The 16943-nt window shown below is 46.7% G+C and overlaps 1 protein-coding gene across 1 annotated transcript in view; it reads right to left on the bottom strand.

Annotated features, from left to right (window-relative positions):
* ECM1 (extracellular matrix protein 1) overlaps window positions 1–16943 on the bottom strand; it is a 50556-nt gene that overhangs the window by 24373 nt on the left and 9240 nt on the right. The window contains exon 2 of the mRNA XM_073567226.1: window positions 967–1047. Coding sequence (XP_073423327.1) covers window positions 967–1047 — 81 coding nt within the window. The remainder of the gene's footprint in view (window positions 1–966; window positions 1048–16943) is intronic.

The following is a 16943-nucleotide window of genomic DNA, read 5'->3' as shown; positions in this document are numbered from 1 at the left end:
TCCCCTTTTTCCTTATAAATTGTAAGCTTGCGAGCAGGGCCCTCACTCCTCTTGTTATCTGTTTTGATCTATGTGTTTATTGGTATGCTGTAATGTCTATTGTCTGTAGAAGACCCCTCTATAATGTAAAGTGCTGCGGAATATGCTGGCACTATAGAAATAAAATTACTATTATTATTATGACAGGAGACGCTGGGGCATATACACATGACAGGAGACGTCGTGGGGCATATACACATGACAGGAGACGTCGGGGGGCATATGCACATGACAGGAGACGCCGGGTGGGATAAGTACGCCAGGAGACGCCAGTGGCATATACCGTACACATGACAAGAGATGCTAGGGGGGATTTACATATGACCGGAGATGCCGGGGGGCATATACACATGGCATGAGACGCCAAGGGCATATACATTACAGGAGACGCCGGGGGAGTATACATCACATGAGGGATGCCGCTGTCGTCGATGGGACCGACTGCCCACATAGTACGTCATGACATAGGACGTGATCCTTTATTCCACGTGCCACAGCGTCCAGTAGTGAACATTGCATGCACGCAGTGTCAGGAGCAATTAAAGGGCCAAGGGATGGCGACTTGCCGGCCTCCAGCCCAAGCACTACATTCCCTGGCCCGGGCACTGGGGTCCCTGGGATCCCTGCTTTACTGAAAAGGTTTTTGTACTTACAGTAATATCTCTCTCTTTGCCTTCGTTGAGGGACATAGGAACCATTGGAGCAGCCTTCTGGACTCCTTCCTGGCTTCCATGCAACCGGCACACCAAGTCTTCACATACCAAAAGCAATAGGTTCTCCTCCGCATGACGAGATCCCTTTTTGTGTATGTAGCCGTCTCCTCCTGTTCTGGGACGTGTCAGCTCCAATGGGTCCTGTGTCCTCCAATGAAGCGCCCGAGAAATGGAGATTATTCAATATTTTCAAATATTAAAAAATAGGTCTTACCTAAATGTTGTCCCATCCGAGGAAAGGGCACCACCTCTCTCTGGAACATGTCATGGTCATCAGCTATTGGAACCTCATCATCTGCAAACATCAAGAATGTACAGGTTATGTGTCTTCCACTCTTATTTATCAGTATTTTGCCATTGGCTTTTTGTCCCTTACTAGTTCGGTCTCTTTTTGCTCTGTCTCAGAATATTTCAGAGTGCTGATATAGTGGAAGAAGTCTAGTGACTTCAGGGTTAATTTTGCTATCAGAAGTGTTGGACATTATTTTTGTAGGGTTTTTTGCAGGTTGCAGACAGTATCTTTCCTTTCCTTTCCTGTCTAGTTAGTTTGGGCCCCATCATTTGCTCAGCCTATTTTCCTGCCTGTGTTTGTACCTTCATTTATCCGAAACGTACGTCGGGGAGGGTACTCCTAGGTGAACTCGTACTTCTGACCAGTCTAAGAGGTAATATCAGGCAATGAATTCATTTGGTGTGACTATGTTATTTATCCTCACTGGTGGCAGGTTCCACCATATGTGAGGGCTATAATTGTTTTTTAGCCTGTATACCTGGACTGGCTGCTGTATATTATTTTGGGGTAAAGTTGAATAATTACTTCTGTACTAGGGTTTGACATCATTACTTATATCCCCATGTCCATTACCTATGGTGTATCCTTTGTTTCTTTGCTCATGTGCTAATTATGGTCAGAATTGACTTTTTTACCACATTATTCCTGTATTCCTGTCATATTCTAATAAAATTATCTTGGTAATTTGAAAAATTGTTGTATGGGACCTTTTTTCGTGTTTTTTTCTCATATATCACCGTCAATACATGTGTGGGGGCTATCTATTCCTTTGGGGTCTGCTCTGGGGCAGTTAGTTTTCCCTTTTCTTGCTTTAGGCTCATGTAGTTCTCCGGCCGTGACGAGGCATCTAGGAACATCGTAGGCACGCTCCACGGCTACTGCTAGTTGTGTGGTAAGATCAGGGTTCTGCAATCTGCATAGTTACCAACCTCTCTGGTTTTCTGTGGCTTAGCTTGTTTTGCTTTTTTCTCCTCGGCGACCCATTCATAACAGAATCACCAGCCCCACCACAGATTCTAGGGTACTCAAAAGTAGGAAAGAATTGTAAAAAAAAAAAAAAAAGTGTCAGAATTTTTTTTATATGTATATTTTTTCCTCTTTCTCTCTGGGGCCGTAGGAGTTTTTTTTTTTCCTTAATGGAGATTAAGCAATTGTCTGATCGTGTGGAGCAGCTCACTGCTGAAGTGTGGGGAATTTCCGCCTATCTCGCTCATTCACATGCTGCTGAACCAAAGATCCCTACTCCTGATGTGTTTTTTGGGGATCAGTCTAAATTTTTGAATTTTAAGAATAATTGTAAATTATTTCTTGCCTTGAAGCCTAATTCATCGGGGAGCTCTGCGCAGCAGGTTAAAACTGTCATCTCTTTGCTGCGCGGTCATCCCGAGGATTGTGCGTTTTCTCTGACACCTGAAGATCCTATTCTGACTAATGTGGATGCATTTTTTCAAGCCTTGGGGTTGTTGTATGATGAACCTAATGCTATTGATCAAGCTGAGAAAGCCCTATTGGCATTGAACCAGGGTCAGGATTCTGCAGAGTTATACTGTCAAAAATTCTGAAAGTGGGCGGTCCTTACTACCTGGAATGATGGTGCCTTGGCAGCTCTCTTTCGGAAGGGTTTGTCAGAAACTGTAAAAGATACTATGGTGGGATTTCCTGTTCCCTCTGGTCTTGATGATTCTGTCATTAGCCATTCAAATTGATCGGCGTTTACGTGAACACTGTTAGCATGGGTGGTATGGAGCAGGAAACTCCGGGAGTGGACCCTCTGGACCGTGGCACCGAGGGTCCCCGGGCGAGCTGCCAGGTGGAACTAACCCCTATATAGCAGGCCCATGGGTTCGAGTACCACGGTAGCCGGTACCAAGAGGGGCGGCTCAGGATGGACCGGAGTAAGTCAGAGACTGGAGTAGGACAGCAGGAACACTGAAGGCAGGACTGGAGTAGGATGGCAGGAACACTGAAGGCAGGACTGGAGTAGGACGGCAGGAACACTGAAGACAGAACTGCGTAAGAGAACAAGGAACACGGGTAGCAGGACTGAGAAGCTGCTGCGAGGAGCAGCCGACAGTGCACATGATGAAGCGAGGCCAGAGTGTTAGGAAACACAACGATCAGGCACCTCCCTCAGGGGGAAGCGGCCTGATATGGCCCCGTCTGGTCAGCCATTGGTCCAAAGGTGCTTCCAGGTCACAGCCGGAGCATAAGAAGCAGGAAGGAGGCGCGGCCGCGGCCTATGGCGCATGCGCATAGCATGCAGGGAAGGCATCGGTTGCGAGCCCGTCACAGGTGACCGCTGCGGCCGTCGGGTGGAGAGAGGCTGCGGCATGGGAGCGGAGGCCGACTGCGGCGTGGGAGCGGAGGCCGGGTGAGTATGGCGGAGCGGTGTAACAAACGCAAAGCTACACGAGAGGCGCTGCCACTTTTTGGACAAATGTTAGAACCTATGAAATGCAATAGAGTTTTGTCTAGGGCGCAACGTCAGGAGTTTAGAAGGCGTAATAAGCTGTGTTTTTTCTGTGGAGACGTCTCTCATACTATTTCTGTCTGTCCAAAACGAGAGAAACGTTTTGCACACACATTTGCTGTGGGCAGTATTCAACCTAAGTTTCTTTTGGCAATTACTCTGATCTGCTCCTTGTCCACATTTTCCACGAAGGCTTTTGTGGATTCAGGAGCAGCATTGAATCTGATGGATTTGGACTCTGCTAAACGTTGTGGTTTTTCCATGATGCCTCTGCGGACGCCTATTCCTCTGAGGGGTATTGATGCTACTCCTTTGGCGGAGAATAAACCTCAGTTTTGGACCCAGGTGACGATGCGGGTTGCCCCAGACCACCAAGAAAATTGTAAATTGTTGGTGCTGGATAATTTGCATGATACCATTGTTCTGGGTTTTCCTTGGTTGCAAACTCATAATCCAGTTTTGGATTGGAAATCTGGGTCTGTGGTGAGTTGGGGTTGTCAGTGTGTTCTTAGGGACGCTCCTGTTTTCTCCACCTCTCCTCAGTCTCATGATATTCCTGATTATCTAGCCGATTTTTCTGATGTATTTAGTGAGAGCAAGTCTGCATCTTAGCCTCCTCATAGAAGTTATGATTGCGCAATTGAGTTGATGCCTGGGTGTAAATTTCCCAAGTGTCGGCTTTTCAACTTATTAGTACCCGAACATGATGCTATGCGATCCTATATTAAGGAGTCATTGGAGAAGGGTCATATTAGACCATCCTTGTCACCTTTAGGTGCTGGGTTTTTTTTTGTGGCCAAGAAAGATGGTTCATTAAGACCGTGTATTGATTATCGTTCCCTTAACAAGATGACAGTTAAATATCAGTACCCGTTACCTCTGATGTCTGATTTATTCTCCAGAGTTAAGAGTGCCTGCTGGTTTACTAAGCTTGACCTCAGGGGGGAGTATAACCTTATTCGCATCAAGCACGGGTATGAATGTTAGACAGCGTTTAATACTCCGGAGGGACATTTTGAGTACCTGGTGATGCCTTTTGGGCTCACTAATGCCCCTTCTGTCTTCCAGTCCTTTATTAATGATATTTTCCGTGACTTTGTCGATAAGTTTTTGATCATCTATCTGGATGATATTTTGATCTTTTCTAGTGATTGGGATTCTCATGTGGAACACGTCCGGACTGTGTTCAGGATTTTGAGGGAGAATTCCCTGTTTGTTAAGGGATCAAAATGCCTCTTTGGTGTACAGAGGATTTCATTTTTGGGATTTATCTTATCTCCATCGACTATTGAAATGGACCCGGCCAAGGTACAGGCCATTTATGATTGGGTTCAGCCTACTTCTTTGAAGGCCCTCCAGAAGTTTTTGGGTTTTGCTAATTTCTATCGTAAATTTATAGGTAATTTTTCTGGTATTGTCAAACCACTGGCTGATCTGACCAAGAAGGGCGCTGATGTGCTGAATTGGTCTCCTGAGGCTATCTCAGCATTTCAGGAGCTTAAGCAGAGATTTACTTCAGCTCCAGTTTTACGGCAACCTGATGTCTCACTTCCATTTCAGGTGGAGGTAGATGCTTCTGAGATTGGTGCAGGAGCTGTTTTGTCCCAAAAAGACCCTGTAACTTCTAAGATGAATCCCTGTGCCTTCTTTTCTCGAAAGTTCTCCTCATCTGAACGCAACAATGACGTGGGGAATTGGGAATTGTTGGCCATAAAGTGGGCATTTGAGGAGTGTAGACATTGGTTGGAGGGAGCTAGACATCAAGTTGTGGTCCTCACCGATCACAAGAATTTGATTTATCTGGAGTCGGCCAAACGCTTAAATCCTAGACAGGCTAGATGGGCCTTGTTTTTCACGCGTTTTAATTTTGTGGTCTCTTTTCTTCCGGGCACTAAGAATGTTAAGGCAGACGCCCTTTCTAGGAGTTTCTTTGCCGATTCTCTTAGTGTGACCGAGCCTACTACCATCCTAGGTGAGGGGGTAGTTCTTTCTGCCATTTCGCCTGATTTGAGACGCGCCCTGGAGGAATTTCAGGAGGATAAACCTGATCGTTGCCCTATGGGAAAATTGTATGTTCCTGACCAGTGGAGAAAGAGTGATGTCTGAAATTCATTGCTCCGCATTGGCTGGTCATCCAGGTATATTTGGTACCAGAGATTGGTGAGTTGGTCCTTTTAGTGGCCTGCCTTATCTCGTGACGTCAGGAATTTTGTACAGTCCTGTGGGACTTGTTCTCGGTCTAAACCCTTGTCTCGTTCTAGTGGGTTGCTGATGCCCTTGCCAGTGCCCAAGAGGCCATGGACCCATATCTCAATGGATTTTATTTCTGATCTTCATGTCTCTCAGAGAATGACTTATCTGGGTGATTTGTGATAGATTTTCGAAGATGGTCCATCTTGTACCACTCCCAAAGTTGCCATCTTCTGCTGAGTTGGTGCCCTTGTTTTTACAACAGGTGGTTCGGTTACATGGGATTCCTGACAACATTGTGTCCGACAGAGGAGTCCAGTTTGTTTCCAGATTCTGGAAAGCCTTTTGTTCCAATCTGGGAATTCAGTTATCCTTCTCCTCCGCGTCTCATCCCCAGACTAATTGTCAGACTGAGAGAACAAACCAGACCTTGGAGTCTTATTTGAGATGTTTTATATCTGCTGATCAGGATGATTGGGTCTCATTTTTGCCCTTGGCCGAATTCGCACTGAACAATAGAGCTAGTTCTGCCACTGTGATGTCACCCTTTTTCTGTAATTTTGGGTTTCATCCTCGATTCTCTTCAGGGCAAGTGGAATCTTCGTCCTGCCCAGGTGTGGACACGGTGGTTAAGAGAATGCAGCAGATATGGGACCAAGTGGTGGATAAGTTGTCACTCTCAGGAAAAGGCCCAGCAATTTTCCAACCAGCATAGGACCATTGGTCCCCGGTTTAAATTGGGTGATATGGTTTGGTTGTCGTCTAAGAATATTCCTATGAAGGTTGTATCTCCTAAATTTAAGCGAAGATTTATTGGTCCTTATAAGATTTTGGAAATTCTTAATCCTGTTTCGTTTCGATTGGCTCTTCCAGTTACATTCAAGATCCATAACGTATTTCACAAATCTCTGTTGAAGAGGTTTGTTGAGCCAGTGGTTCTTGTGGCAGCACCTCCTGACACTGTGTTGGTCGAAGGCAATGTGGAATATGAGGTAGAGAAAATATTGGATTCTTGTTTGGTTAGACGGAGACTCCAGTATTTGGTAAAATGGAAGGGTTATAGTCAGGAGGATAATTCTTGGGTCTCTGCCTCCGATATTCATGCCAATAGATTGGTTCATGCTTTACACCGGGCCCATCCTGATCGGCCTGGTGGCGTGGATGAGGGTTCGGTGACCCCTCCTCAAGGGGGGGGTACTGTTGTGAGTTCATTCTCTGGTTCCCCTTCTGAACTCCCTCTGGTGGTGTGGGGAGGTGGTGCGGATGGTTTGATTGGTGGAGATCTGACACCTGAGGATGGGGATGATGATTGGATCTCGGGATTCTCAGATTGGTTTTAAGACAGCCGACGCCCTATTCAGTTGCTGGTGATTCCTTCTGGCTTGTCAGCTCTTGGTTTTCAGCTCTGTTCCAGTCATCTAAAGCTATGTTTTTCTGCTAACGTTCACACTTGATTTTGTTGGTCTATTCAGTTTTTTGGTGTGGCCAGCCAGCCCCTGCTGGGGGCTGAGCTGAATTTCCACTCTTATTTATCAGTATTTTGCCAATTGGCTTTTTGTCCCTAACTAGTTTGGTCTCTTTTTGCTCTGTCTCAGAATATTTCAGAGTGCTGATATAGTGGGAGAAGTCTAGTGACTTCAGGGTTAATTTTGCTATCAGAAGTGTTGGACATTATTTTTGTAGGGTTTTTTGCAGGTTGCAGACAGTATCTTTCCTTTCCTTTCCTGTCTAGTTAGTTTGGGCCCCATCATTTGCTCAGCCTATTTTCCTGCCTGTGTTTGTACCTTCATCTTGTTTCACCGTCAATACATGTGTGGGGGCTATCTATTCCTTTGGGGTCTACTCTGGGGCAGTTAGTTTTCCCTTTTCTTGCTTTAGGCTCATGTAGTTCTCCGGCCGTGATGAGGCGTCTAGGAACATCGTAGGCACTCTCCACGGCTACTGCTAGTTGTGTGGTAAGATCAGGGTTCTGGACATGGGGATATAAGTAATGATGTCAAACCCTAGTACAGAAGTAATTATTCAACTTTATCCCAAAATAATATACAGCAGCCAGTCCAGGTATACAGGCTAAAAAACAATTATAGCCCTCACATATGGTGGAACCTGCCACCAGTGAGGATAAATAACATAGTCACACCAAATGAATTCATTGCCTGATATTCATTGCCGTGACGAGGCATCTAGGAACATCGTAGGCACGCTCCACGGCTACTGCTAGTTGTGTGGTAAGATCAGGGTTCTGCAATCTGCATAGTTACCAACCTCTCTGGTTTTCTGGGGCTTAGCTTGTTTTGCTTTTTTCTCCTCGGTGACCCATTCATAACACAGCAGCAAGTGTACGATTGACACTGGATAGAGCACTAATTAAAAGTGAACACAGCTGATTGCAGCACAGACCCATCACCACCAAAACAATCTGACAGCCTCCAAACAATAGTAAGAATAGTGTGGAGATCATGACAGTACCCCCTCTTCAAGGGGGGGGCGACTGGACCCCCAGGTTTTCCAGGAGACCTCCGATGAAAGGCCTGAACGAACCGATCAGCCCTTACAAAATGAGCTGGGACGCAGGACCGTTCCATAACCCTTCCAACGTACCAGATATTGAAGGGAATTCCGGACCATTCGGGAATCAATAATCCTTTGTACCTCATATTCCAAGTTTCCCTCAATGGACACCGGAGGAGGAGGGGACGAGGAGGACAGAGCAGGGGGAATAAATTCCTTTAACAACGACTTGTGGAACACATTAGGAATACAGAAAGACTGAGGTAGTTTTAATCGAAGGCAACTGGATTGACCACCTCCAGAATTTCATACGAGTCAATGAATCTAAGACCCAACTTCAGCGAGGGCATCTTCAATCTAATATTCCTATAGGATAGCCATACCATATCACCCACCTTGAAAGGCAGTCCCTGACGAGCGCCTCCTATCAGCCTTCCGCCGATGCTGAGCCTCCCCCATGTTCTTTTTAACCTCCCTCCAAACCTTCCCCAGCTCTTGAATGGTGACATCCACCCCAGGGCTCCCAGAACTTATCCTGGAGAACTCACCAAAATGAGGATGAAACCGAGTAATTACAGTAAAACGGAGAGGTCCCCGTAGATTGATTAACCCGACTGTTAAAGGCAATCTCAGACAGAGGAAGAAATGATGACCAATTCTCCTGCTGATCGGCGACAAACCATCTTAAAATTTGATCCAAAGACTGATTTGTCCTCTCTGTCTGACCGTTAGTTTCAGGGTGATAAGCAGAGGAAAGGACAAATCAATCCCCAATTTTCTGCAGAAAGCCAAAATCTAGAGACGAATTGTACCCCCCTATCAGATACAATATTTAGAGGAATCTCATGCAATCGTACCACATGAAAAATAAACAGTTTGGAGAGAGCACTGGGTAACCCAGATAATTGGACAAAGTAAGCTTGTTTGCTGAAGCGATCGACAACCACCCAAATAGCAGTCATATACCCCCAGACAGCGGTAAATCTGAAATTAAATCCATGGACAAATGAGTCCATGGTCTTTCCGGAATTGGCAAAGGAGCCAATTCCCCGGCCGGCAATGTTGTACCTTGCCGCATGCGCAAGTTTCACAAGCTGACACAAAATCTCTAATATCCTTATGCATAGCAAACCACCAAAAGTGTCTAGCAACTGCCTTCTGGGTGGCAGTGACCCCAGGATGACCACTCACCATGGAGTCATGGAATTCTTGTAAAAGGTGTAATCTGAGATACACAGGAACAAACAGCTTGTTTGTATTCAGGGGTATTGGAAGGAGCCAAGGACTGAGCAGTATGGATTTCAGCTTCCAGCTCAGATGAAACCATGGCCACAACAATACCCTGAGGAAGAATGGAGGAAAGAGGTTCACTCCTTCTCGTGTACTTAGACCCAGGTCTTAACGTAATGGAAAGATAAAATCACGAAAAAAATAAAGACCATCGGGCCTGTCTAGGTGTCAATCGCTTGGCAGACTCAATATAAGCTAGATTTTTGTGATCAGTCACCACAGTGATTGGATGAACGGCTCTTTCCAAAAAATGCCTCCATTCTTCAAACGCCAACTTGACAGCCAATAACTCTCGATTACCCACATCATAGTTTCTTTCAGCAGGAGAAAATGTTTTTAGAGAAGGCACATGGTCGCAGGTTAGTTACAGTCTTAGGACCTTGAGACAATACAGCCCTTACCCCGACCTCAGAAGTATTTACCTCAACAATGAACGGTCTATGGAGATCTGGTTGAACAAGAACATGAGCAGACATAAAACATTTCTTCAACTTTTCAAAAGCCCCAACAGCTTCTGGCGACCAAACTTTTAGCGCCACCCCTTAACGAGTGAGATCCGTAAGAGGCTTAACGAACCGAGAAAATCCTCTAATAAATTTTCTGTAATAATTTGCGAACCCTTAAAAAGGCTGCAAAGCCTTGAGGTCGCTGGGTTGAACCCAATCGATGATGGCCTGAACTTTCCAAGGATCCATCTTGAACCCGGAGGCTGACACAATGAAACCAAAGAATTATATTTCTTGAACAGAAAAGGTATATTTTTCCATTTTAGCAAACAAACAATTATCTCTCAACCTTTGCAGAACCAAACGGACATGTTTCTAAAGTGAATCAAGGTCAGGTGAGAAAATTAGAATATCATCTAAATATACCACAATAAATCTCTCAAAGAAATCATAGAAAATATAATTCATAAAATTCTGAAAAGCCGCGGGTGTATTAGTTAGACAGAAAGGCATAACGAAATTTTCAAAGAGACCTTCAGATGTTAAAAACACTTTCTTTCACTCATCACCCTCACAAATCCGTATCAGGTTTTATGCCCCTCTGACATCCAATTTGGAAAACCATTTGGCCCCGGAAAGTTGATTATATATTGGAGTTCGGGGATCAGTGGAAGCGGGCAAGTATTTTTAACTGTTAATTTGCTTAATTCTCGGAAATCGAGGCAGGGACGGAGACCTCCATCTTTTTTTTTTAGCAAAAAAGAATCCAGCAGCTACAGGCGATGAGGAAGGACGAATATAACCTTTCATTAATATAAACCTTCATGGCTGACCGCTCAAGGTCAGACACGTTGTACAAGCGAGGAGTGAAAGGGTACCTGCAAGTCTGAGTGACCTCCTCGACAATCACCCAGACTTAGGCTTTTCCCAACGGCTTGTTTACTGCAAGTCATGCCAAGCAATCCTTTAAGAAGTGTCCAGCTCGGCCACAATAGAGACAAAGTCCAAGTTCCTGACGGCATCCCCTCTCATTAATCCTTGAGCAGGCAGCACCAACCTCTATAGGTTCCACCTCAGGTGAACGAACCGGGCCAGTTGGACAAAATGGAACATCTTGTTGAACCTTGCGTCCCTCACGCATCCTCTGATCCATGTGGATAGCCTGAGTCATGGCCTCCACCAAACAACCAGGTGGAGCATGTAGAGCCAGAGCGTCCGTCAGACTCTCCGAATGCCCCATGAGGAATTGGCATCTGAGAGCAGCATCATTCCACAGGACCTCAGTAGACCACTGACAAAACTCGACACAATAGTCTTCTTATGTGCTACTCCCCTGTGTCAGGTTCATAATCCTTGTCTCTGCCACCTTGAGCTTGTCAGATTCGTCATTGATCTGTGCTAAGGCGTCAAAAAAGGTGCCCACAGAAGGACGATCAGGAGCAAGAGAGGGTAGAGAAAATGCCCAGGTCCGAGGCCCCCCCCGCCGCAAAAAGTGACATAATACATAATCCCTACCCGCTGGGACTCATTCCCTGATGACAACTGGTCTTTTTCCCCAAAAAATTTGTCAGGGAGTGCTATAACAGGTTCAGGGGGGCTCAAAGATGTGTCAGATGGTTCAGAAGTCATGACAGCGGTCTGAGGAGAGAGATTCTGAGAGGTAGTAAAAGTACCAGAAATCTGGCCTTGTAACTGAGTCTGTGAGGATGCCAGTTTGTGTTGTTCCAAGGCCAGATCTTGGACTAACTGAGTCAGATACGCCACCTGATCACACAAAGTATGTAACGGATCCATAGGTGGGAATGAAGAAAAAATATAAAGGTCAATCATAATGTGACGCGAGTCACTATAAAATAATTAGTCCTAGAAGTGGAGAGAAAGACTACAATTACAGATAGGCCGGGGTCACACTTGCGAGAAACTCGCACGAGTCTCGAATCTCAATACCTGGGACCGAAGTGTGCGGCTGCATGTATTTCTATGCAGCTGAGTACTTTGGTCCCGACTGCCGGTGGCAGTGCCGGGTATTGAGATGCGAGACTCGTGCGAGTTTCTCTCAACTGTGACCCCGGCCGTAGAAATATAATATTTCTTCTCACCGAATAAGTAAAGGGAAGTAAAAAACTATCCGAGTGTCATGGTATAGGATATGGTTAATGTCCTGCTCTCTCAGGGTTAACTTTTGCTGGCCTCCCTTTGGATCTGGGAAGGGTATTTATACTCACTCCAGACTAGGATTCCGTGTCAGCTATACTGTTGCTCTGGCTGTGTGTCTGACCCCCTGGTGTGCGTGTATATTGTATTGCTTGATGGCCTCTCACATATGACCTGGTCTGTCCGCTCACTCTGTTCTCTGTCTCACGTTTTGGTACTATTGTCTTCTCCGGTTCGGACCCCCTGGCTTGGCTATTGTTACTCCGTTACAGTTTGTTCCTATTGCCCATTCTGGTTTACTTATCTCTTGCTACATCCTGACTATCCGTTCTGTCTAATCCTTTGGTACTGTCGTGCTATCTCATGCTTTGATCCCGGCCTGTTCTGGTTTACGTCACTGTCTATGCCCCTTGGTAACTTTGTCCTGTAATTACCCTTCTAGGAGTTTTCCTTCAGCTCATAGCTCTCCGGAGCTTAGGCCACTCCCCCAGCAGTCTGGTGCTTCAGATCCTATCTGGCCTGAAGCACTCTCTCTCTGCTCCTGCTTCCTCTGAGAGACCTGTGGCTGGCTTTGCCCCTTGGCAGTAATGTTTGTCTGAAGCACGCATCTTCACCGCTGCTGCCCCGCTCCATAGAAATCTTTGAGCACAGTTTGTTTTACTTAGGACACGTGCATGGCTCAGTGAGCAAGTGCAGTGCGGTATTCCTGACACCGAGGTCAGGTCCAAAAGATGGCACGGTACAACAAGGGGTAGTCAGAGAAGTAATCCAATTCCCAAGCCAGGGTCAGAAAAACCAGAAAGACAAAAGCGGTTTACAGGGAGCAGGCAAAACAGAAGTCAGGTCACAAACAAAGGGTCTAAGTCCAGAGAGGGAATCAAGTCAGGCTGGGTCAGGTGCAGAGGGATCTGTCTTACACAGGCAGCAGCACGTGTACGATTGACACTGGATAGAGAAGTTAGCATGCTTAAATAGAGGACTAAATAAGGGAAGTGAACAGAGCTGATTGAAGCACAGACCCAGCACCACCAAAACAAACTGACAGCCTCCAAACAATAGTAAGAATAGTGTGGAGATTGTGACACATAGTAAAAAAAAAAAAAAAAAAAGGGTAAATGCCACACTTTCCAGAGATACTATATGTAGGATTTCTTTTTTGGCTCACTTGCAGATTTACTCCATATTACACAATAGCCCTAAAAACACTCAAGGATTCTCCGTCGTCACAACACTGGCTATGAATAATCATGTAATACGCAATTACCAGACCGACGTTCACTTGGAAACTTCCCCAAAATCAGTCCAGAACGTATAGCAGATGGAACTGACTCACGGCTCGGTTCCCTTTAATTTTTGTTTAGTCGACAACTTTAGGATTTATCATAATCTCATTATGAGCTTCCATATAAGATGCAAATTGAGGGGGATGTGTTAATGGGTTGCCCTTCCAGGGCTGTGGGGTACTCGGTACCGGGCCCGATGAGCTTCAATGGGAGATGTCACGGTAGCTGGGACCCGGCCCGTAGCCCTGGGCACCCATTGTAACAAAAGGGGAATGTTCAGTGTGCTATGATGATTAAAGTTTATGAATGAATGAGTCGTAACGCCACCTGTGGTGTTTGGCAATGAAGATGTTAAGTCGACGCTGCAGACAGATCCTCTGGGACAGATGGTGGGGTGCAGCAATGATGTTATAGCCCTCCACAGGCAGGGCTGTAGTCCGAGGGCAGTGAGATGAAGTGACACTTAGATGGTGTAGTGTCGGGCGCAGGGCTAGGCACAAGGATGTAGCAGTGATGGGTGTATTGACGCAGGAATAAGTGGAGGACACCAGGGCATGTAGTTCCAAAGCTTTACTCACAGTCTATTGCAGGTACAGGTGCCCGCCTCGGTGCCGTGTCCTCCGGGTCAGGAGCTCAGCCAACTTCCAGGCAAGATGAAGTACTCCCTTCCAACACACCGCCAACATATGTGCCTTTTCTGAACGTCTCCCTCTTAGCGCCTTTAGTGAAGTACTCACAGTACTGAGTTACACTGGAGTTCTTCCTGTCAGATGTTCCTATGAACGCTACTTGTACGGCAGACAGCTGTAGCCTGCTTCGGGGACTCTTTACTACCTAGTCCCGGCTCACTATCGATGCTGTTGTGTGCCCCCAAGTCTGGTGTGGGAATAAAGTGGTGACAACTTCTATTCCTCCGGTGTCTGCTGCAGGACCATTAGTACCCAAAGAACCTCGGGGACCGGACCCCGGCCTTCCGCTTAGAACTTGGGAAGAGTTCTCCTCTAACCCTAATCCTTAGTTCTCTTCTTCTCCTCCTCACGCTCCGTACTAATCCTTTCCTTCTTATGGAGAGTCAGGCTTTCTTTCAAAGTTCCTTTCCTGTGCCAGCGGACCCAGGTCACTGAGGTCGGCTGCAGCACTTCCTTCATCCATCCCACTCAGAAGATCTTCACTGTTCCTCTGACTGTCAGACTGACTGCATCACCTCCCAGCAGAGGCGTATCTAGGCTTTCTGGCACCCGGGGCAAGAATTCGGTTCGGCGCCCCCCCCCCGCCCAAGTACATATGCGACTTGAACACTTAGCCATGTAACCACGAGCTGCTCTTCCTAATGCTCTCAATGTTCAGTAAAAAACTGAGAGAAGCAGGATGAGAAGCTCGTTGTCACAGGACCATACCTATGAAAATCGCATATGAGTGAAGTGTCCATGTGATGACTACGGCAACCTGTAGAGCTGAATCCTAACATTGCAGCTTCTGAATTCTCACAACGAATGCACTGCACACTTTTAGGATTCTCCCTTGCTGATGTACAGTCATGTCAGCACAAGTATGTGGTTTATATACTTCTGGCCACATTCCGACTAGACGTGCCCGGCCTCGCTCTGTTCATTTTCATTGAGTGAGGCCACACTTGTCTAGTCAGCATGTGACCGCATGTATGTAAATTACCAGCACGAGAGAATCCTGACAGCATTCAGTGAGCACTGTGAGAATTCAGAAGTCTGCAGTCACATAGAATGACTGCAGACTCAGCACAAACCTGGACAACCCCTATAATGTTCCTAACAAATAAAAACATGAGAATTAGTCAGTATCACAAATAACATTTACATCCAAGTACCTTATAGATGATGTCGTCTCTGCAGTCGGTCACCTTTTCTTCTAGACCCCATGATGAGTTTTCTCATCCACATCTCGTCTCTGTAGACGTCCATCTTCTCCGGTCTTCTGCAGCAAATCTCCACACGACACCCTTAAAGATAGAAGGGTCATTATAATGCTCCTAAATAAAAATATCTGCAATATACTGTCTCCTCACACTATTCCCCTCTAGCATCCCACCTGTTCACTATACTGTCTCCTCATATATTTACCCCCTCACTCTCTATACTGTCTGCTCACACATATCCCTAACTCCCCATACTGTGTCCACTTACATTAACCCATTCGCTCCCCATACTGTCTGCACCAATCCCCCATACTGTTTCCTCATACATACTCTTTATTTTGTGTCCTCAAATCTCCCCACACATTAAATCCCTCATCCCCAATCCCCCACACACACATTAAGTACCCCCCATCCCCATTCCAAATCCCCCACACATTAAATAACCCCCCATCCCCACTCCAAATACCCCCACACATTAACCCCAACCCCACTCATTAACGCCCCCATACATTAACCCCCATCCCCATTCATTAACCCCAGCACACATTAACCCAATCCCCACTCATTAACCCCATCACCACTCCAAATCCCCCCACACATTAAATAACCATCTCCACTCCAAATACCCCCACACATTAACCCCCATCCCCATTCATTAACCCCCATCCCCACTCATTAACGCCCCCACACATTTACCCCATCCCCTCATTAACGCCCCCACACATTAACCCCCATCCCCATTCATTAACCCCCGCACACATTAACCCAATCCCCACTCATTAACCCCCATCACATTAAATAACTCCCATCTCCACTCCAAATTCCCCTCCCCCCCATTAACCCCATGGCATCCCCACTCATTAACCCACACACACATTAACCCCCATCCCCACTCATTAACCCCCATCCCCACTCTAAATACCCCCACACATTAACCGCCATCCCCTCTACAAATCCCCCCCATCTCCACTCATTAACTCCCCCTCATCTCCCATCTTCGGTGGTTCTTCAGCTCCACAGAGGAGCACACTTACCACCAGCATTCGCTCTGGGCGCCGGGGAGTGACGTCAACAGCGTGATCACATGACCTGATCACGATGCTGACGTCGCTCTGGCCCGGCGGTCAGAGCTTCATTTGTACTGGCGTCTGTATAGACACCAGTACAATTGTTCCCTGGGAGCCGGCACACGCTCCTTCTCTGCGCCGGCTGTCAGCTTGACAGCTGACACAGAGAACTGCCGACTCTTAGGCCGGGGGGGCGGCAGAACGCAGCCGCCAGGGAGGACACTGCGGACCGCTGCATTAGGCGGCCCGACTCCGCCCCCCTGCTGGCTGCGCCCGGGGCAACTGCCCCGGCTGCCCCCCCCAGATACGCCCCTGCCTCCCAGCACGCTTCGTGTTCCAAGCAGGGAGCCACCAAAGGGTGCTTTGCTACATTACTGTGTTGTGTGGGATGCAGGTGTTGGAGCGTGGTCAGGTGTCTCCACCTTACCACCTCCTGAGGGAGGAGGTGCAGTACCTCTGTGGCGACTGAACCCTCAGGGGTGCCACATTAACATTTGCAACGGCCTTATTTTGGGTTACAAGTATTGGTGGGGCATGTTTAAGAACAGTATGTGCCTTAAAAAATAATCCAGATTTTATCGTAGCAAAAGAGGACAG

This window comes from Dendrobates tinctorius, unplaced genomic scaffold, assembly GCF_039654945.1.
Source record: "Dendrobates tinctorius isolate UK_male_01 unplaced genomic scaffold, ASM3965494v1 ptg000019l, whole genome shotgun sequence".
NCBI classification, from domain to species: domain Eukaryota; kingdom Metazoa; phylum Chordata; class Amphibia; order Anura; family Dendrobatidae; genus Dendrobates; species Dendrobates tinctorius.
This window is presented reverse-complemented; position numbering and strand designations above follow the sequence as displayed.